Source organism: Aquarana catesbeiana, linkage group LG06, assembly GCF_042186555.1.
Source record: "Aquarana catesbeiana isolate 2022-GZ linkage group LG06, ASM4218655v1, whole genome shotgun sequence".
Classification (NCBI taxonomy): domain Eukaryota; kingdom Metazoa; phylum Chordata; class Amphibia; order Anura; family Ranidae; genus Aquarana; species Aquarana catesbeiana.
The window spans coordinates 31,723,127-31,729,441 of record NC_133329.1 but is presented as its reverse complement, the minus strand read 5'-3'; the positions used below and the strand labels follow the sequence as shown (position 1 = coordinate 31,729,441).

The 6,315-nt window shown below is 38.6% G+C and overlaps 1 protein-coding gene across 1 annotated transcript in view; it reads left to right on the top strand.

Moving 5' to 3' along the window:
- LOC141148257 (serine protease 27-like) overlaps nucleotides 1-3,717 on the top strand; it is a 65,858-nt gene extending 62,141 nt beyond the window's left edge. The window contains exon 5 of the mRNA XM_073635524.1: nucleotides 2,277-3,717. Coding sequence (XP_073491625.1) covers nucleotides 2,277-2,507 — 231 coding nt within the window. The 3' untranslated portion in view covers nucleotides 2,508-3,717. The remainder of the gene's footprint in view (nucleotides 1-2,276) is intronic.
- The last annotated feature ends 2,598 nt before the right edge of the window (nucleotides 3,718-6,315 follow it).

The window sequence follows — 6,315 nt, the reverse complement described above, 5'->3', positions numbered from 1 at the left end:
TGGACTCCGCAAGATCCCAATTTTCTGGTACACCGACTTTTTCCAGCGTTGACTTCCTCTTTATTTTATTTTGACCATGAATAAATGGATCATTTTTTGAGTTTAGCAAAAGGACTTTTTATGTTTTTTCTTTGAAATCATTGATTTTACACACAATGTTAAATTAACAAGGGACAACAATCTCATTGAGTTAGAAAAAAAACACACCAAAAATACATTACTAATGTTAATAATGTTCAAGTGGTAAGTCTTGAAAATCCAAAAATTTACGTAACCAAAAACGGTGCTTTGGGTTAACTTTATCTAAAAACTAAAAAATAATCACTATAAAAAAAAAAAAAACAGAATAATGGGTTCTTTGTGGTAACTTTACAAACCTAAAAAAAAAAAAAAAAGGGGAAAAAGTATTATTAGTATGGAAACATTGTTTTTAAAATGCATACTATATCATTCATGAGATCAAAGAGAAAAAGAATCCAGAAATCAGTTTGGGAGAACTCTGATTATGAACAGCAAAACACCTTCGTTCTTTATAGAGCCTTCGTAAAGAAGAAATAAAATGCGCTGCATTCAACGATCACAGATTTTGCAGCGTGATGAATGTGCTACCTACAATACGAACACTAGTTTTACTAGACCGAGTGCTTCCGTTTAGTTTTTGCTTATGAGCATGCGTCGTTTTTTTGTCCGTCGGACTAGCATACAGACGAGCGGACTTCGGGGTCCGTCGTACTTACGACGTAAAGATTTGAAGCATGCTTCAAATCTAAAGTCCGTCGGATTTGAGGCTAAAAAAGTCCGTTGAAAGTCCGGAGAAGCCCACACACGATCGGATTACCAGCCAGCTTTAGTCCGTCAGCGTCCGTTGGACTTTTGTAGACGAAAAGTCCGACCGTGTGTACGCGGCATAAAGGTTTGTCTGACGGAATTCCTACTCAAGCTGTCTTGCACACACACGGTCACACCAAATTCCGTCCGCCAAGAATGCAGTGACGTACAACGCGTATGATGGCACTAGAAAAAGGAAGTTCAATTGCCAGTGCGCCACCCTTTGGGCTCCTTCTGCTAATCTCGTCAGAAAAGCATACAGACGAGCGTTTTTTTCCGATAGTAATTTGTTCCGTCGGTGCACCCACTGCACAAAATATTGTGTTTTTTTTCAAAATTGTCACTCTTTTTTTTGTTTATAGTGCAAAAAAAAAAAAAAAAACCTCAGAGGCGATCAAATGCCACCAAAAGAAAGCTCCATTTGTGGGAAAAAAAGGACGTCAATTTTGTTTGGGTACAGCGTCGTCCGCAATTGTCGACCATGCAATTGTCAGTTACCGCGATGCAGTGCCGAAACGCAAAAAATAGCCTGGTCATTCAGCAGCCAAATCTGAAGTAAAGTACACAAACTTTTCAAAGTACAGTCTTGTGAACATAGAATTACGTTTCTTACAGGTTCAGCATATCTTATGAATATATCACATTCAACCTCTCACCAACCCTTTCCACTCCGTTTCCTGCCATCAGTGCTTTTGCTATGGCTTCCCCCTCTCATGCCCCCCCCCCCATTCCACATTACTGTGCTGTTGCCTTTAACTGAGGAGTCTGTCTATTAAAAGGTCTACTGGGGCCAGGCCAGGTGTATTCAGCCAAGGGGGCCATACCAGATCAAATTTTCCCAGGTGTCCTCTGTGTTGGAAAATGTATTTTTCTAAACGTAGTGTTACCCCCATTTGGCTCACCCATTCTCTGTCGCCTTCCAGTGCCTGAGAATTAGTTTGCGGGCTTGGAATAGAGCCCTTGTAATAGACCTGTTTGGGGTTTTCTTCTGCGATGTGTTCATCCAATATGCCTGGAATGCATTGTTTGGGGTCTAAGGGGACCTTTACCTGAAATGCTCGGTTAATGGTCATTATAACGCCCTGATAGTAGAGGTGTAATTTTGGGCATCACCACAGTAGGTGGATCAAGTCCCCATGGTTCCCTGTGCAGCGAGGACAATCTGCGTTCTCCCATCGTCCCATTCTATACAGTCTAGCAGGTGTAAAATGCACTCGCATGACTATAAAGAGCTGGGATAAACGTTCCCCCGTGTTGAGAGAGCACAGCTGTATTGTGTTTAGTACCTCCTCCCATTAGTCCTCTCCAAACATGTTAATCAATAAATCTTGATGTTGAGTTGTCATTCAAGGAAAACCTAATACGAAGAAAACCCTCTCAATGGTCTAGCTCCAGTTGTGTTCATTTTAATATCAAACCAGCTGATGATTTTCATTTTTCTTTTGCAGGGAGACTCTGGAGGTCCTCTAGTCTGTCAAGTTGGTGGTCTCTGGTACCAAGCTGGAATCGTCAGCTGGGGAGAGGGATGTGCCACACCTAACCGGCCTGGAGTTTACACCTATGTCCCTCATTATTATGACTGGATCCAGACGAATGGAATCCCTCCTTCCGCTTCATCTATGTCTGTTTTGATTGCATCCCTGCTGCTGGTACTAACTTTATTTCTGATGCAAAGGTGAAGAACATTGGCTGTGTAATGGATGGTGAAAAAGCTGTGATTTTTTTTTTTTTTTTAATTATCACTGTTTGAATTAAAATTACAAACAAGCAGAAAAAAATGGGGAGATCCTAGATAGTCAACATCAACGTGGCACTCAACATCTATGTCCAAACGTTGGCTGTAGACATTTTTTGCTCTACCAGGGTGCATTGTGATAATCATTTTCAAGGAAATTAAGTCCAACACACCCAACCCACCGTAAGAGGCCCAACCTTCCCAACACATTTGGGCCATGGCCAGCTCAAGCACTAGTTGAACTTTGGATGGTGATAATGGTGTTTACAGAGTTTTATTATCTTTATTTTTTAAGATGCCAAATGTTGATGATTGGTTATATATTGAAAATGAAAAGGAATTAATTTAAATGAATGTTTAGTTATTCAAAATGCTTAAATATGCCCTGTTATTCTTTTGCATGTATACAAATATAGTTGCAGAGCTACCAATTTTATACACCAAAATATATTATCCTTATATGTTAAAAATTCCAAGTAGTCAATGATCAAAATACATATGAATATATGCAAAAACTGTCCAGTCTCAGAAGTGATATTGCTGATCAGCAAATATCTTAACAGCACACGTGATGATCCCAGATTAACAATAATTTTCCAGCACATGAGATAATAATTTTAAAAAAATAGTTTTGGTGTTATTAAGTGTTATCGTGGATCAATTATTATTTTCCAGCACATAGGATGAGTATTTAAAAACTTTGCATTGATATATATTTTTGGTTTACAGTAACTGGTGGTGGATTTGAAAGAAGCCCACAGAGACTGATGGACAATTTTGCATTTATCCATGTTTTTTTTAATTATTCACTACTAGGAATGTTTAACATATAAGGAAGATATGCTGTATGTTGGTGTATAGCTACTTGACCGCTGGAAGGTTTTACCCCTTCACGGCCAGGCCATTTTTTTTGCTATGTATCACTGCGTTACTTTAGCTGGCAATTGATCTGTCATGCAATGCTGTACATATATTTTATTTATATAATTTTTTTCACACACATAGAGGTTTCTTTTGGTGGTACTTGATCATCACTGGGTTTTTCTATTTTTTATTATATAAATGAAAAAAGAGCGAAAATTTAAAAAAATATATATAATTTTTACCGCTATAAAACATATATACAATAATAAAAAAAAATCTTCATAATATTACCTATGTGCAATGTGTGTATTATGTGCTGCTTTTTATTATTTTTTTATTTATTGTTTGTTCCCTCTCCCTGTACAGAGCCCTGTGTTATTTGTCAACACAGGGCTCTGGGGCTGTCATTGGTCAACAGGTCTCAGCAATGACTCATTGGCTGAAACTAGACATGTGCAATTCGTTTCGTTCCGAATAAATTTTTTTACGAATTTCGACAAATTCGTTTACCCAATTAACGAAAACCCATTTAACGAATTTTTCAGAATATTCATAAATTCGAATATTCGTAAATTCGTAAATTAGAAATTTGAAAATTTGAAAATCTGAAATAATAACTAACTTTAAAATTTGGCTGTTAGTGAACATAACGAATACAAATTTATCCAAAGTTACGAATGATCTGAAATAACGAATACCGTATCTAAATGAATGGAACATAATGAATTAATAATAATAAATAATAATAAAACCTTTTTATTACTATTTATTATTAATTTGTTACGTTCCATTTGTTTAGATGCGGCATTCGTTATTTCGGAAAAATCGTAACTTCGGATAAATTCGTATTCGTTACGTTCACTAACAGCCAAATTTTAAAAGGAAATTCCAATACCTAGAATTTAATAGTTAGTTATTGTTAGTTAGTTATTCTTTTAGAATTTTCGGATTTTCGTTCTTTCGAATTCTCAGATTTTCTTTCTTATTTTCGGATTTTTGAATTTACGAATTGCGATCATAACGAATGACCCAAAAAACGATTAAAAGCAAAAAAAAAAAAAAAAATGAATGAAACGAAAACAAATACGAACAAATTTTTCGGCACTGCACATGTCTAGCTGAAACCTGTTGACAAAATCCCGCTCTTTCCATTCACAGTGGGAATTGGCTGGGAAATCGGCCTTGGAAGACACTGCTGACTTACAGTAAGATGTGGGTGGGCGGTCAGCAAGTGGATAATAGTGGTAGACCTGCACTATTTGTATATATTTGAACTTGTTGGTGTGGGAACACATAGCAGTATGAGCTAGCTTAGCTAACATCCTTATCACAAGTGCACCACAACCTCCTACTGTGTCCCCATATCTTTTTTTTTTTTTAATATTAAATTTTTATTGACTAGTTTGCAAGGGTAACACCCAATGCACATAACCAGGGATTACATGCTCCCATATACCATTGTTTTCTTAGAACATAGATTATATCAATCATATAGAATAATTCATGTAACCTAAGGATGGAGTCAATATAAATGTGTAATTCTACCTGTTCTTTCATATCGTCTTATACTGTGCTATCAAGTATTACTCACGGGCAAAGAACTGCCCGAATAGTAAAAGAAAGAAAAAAAAAAAAAAAAAGAGAGAGAGACAACACACCACAACTCAGACATCTGGGGAGCCCCTTTCCGACCAAAGAAAGTCTCACCAAGCCACCAACCTTGATACACACCTCTCTCGAAAATATATTTTCTTAATGTATATGCAATAAAGTTATTGGTTTTATGAGTAACATCTGAAGTGGGTCTTGGTAATCCCCTATGATCCAGGTCTGATTAATTTAATTAAGAGTCAGCTTCTCTGTCACAAGTACCCCCCCCCCCCCCCCCTCCACCCGCTGTGCTGAAGGCCCTCTCTGACATGACACATGCAGTAGGATAGGCTAGTAGCTTGTACTGTATGCATATCAGGACACCTTCGGCTCGTGCTACATCTTTGCACCCAACAGTCCATCGAAATTTAGCATTTTAGTTACAATCTTTTTTTCTTTTCTTTTTTTTTTTTTTGGTAAACATTATTTACAGAATTACCGTATGTATCTGCGTATAAAACGCACAGGCGTATAACACGCACATTCATTTTAAGAGGGAAGTTTCAGGAAAAAAACTTACATTTTAAATAAGGAACTTTGAAGCAAAATAAGGGTCAGTGCCCATCTGCAGCCTCACCATTGCCATCAATGCAGCCTGATCAATGCCCATCCGCAGCCTCACAAGTGCCATCAATGCAGCCTCATTAGTCCACATCAATGCAGCAGCCTCACCATTTCCATCAATGCAGCAGCCTCACCATTGCCATCAATGCAGCAGCCTCACCATTGCCATCAATGCAGCAGCCTCACCATTGCCATCAATGCTGCAGCCGCACCATTGCCTTCAATCCAGCAGCCTCACTATTGCCATCAATGCAGCAGCCTCACCATTGCCATCAATGCAGCAGCCTCACCATTGCCTTCAATGCAGCAGCCTCACCATTGCCATCAATGCAGCAGTCTCACCATTACCATTAGTACAGCCTAAAAATGATGGCCATCTGCAGCCTAGAGGGGACAGGAAGGGGGGAGGGACAAGCGCCGACAGATTACATACAGTGAGAATCTCCTATGATAGACAGAACTGGTCAAATGGCGGCCCAGGAGACGGGACTTCCTATTACAGAGGCCACCAAGTAAACAGGAGATTCTCACTCTATGTAATCTGATGGCGCTCGTCCCCCCCCCCCCCTGTCCCCTCCAAGGCAGCTAAAATTGAAGTATTGGCATATAACACGCACACGCTATTTGCACCCGATTTTCAGGGTGAAAAGGTGCGTGTTATACGCCAATAAATA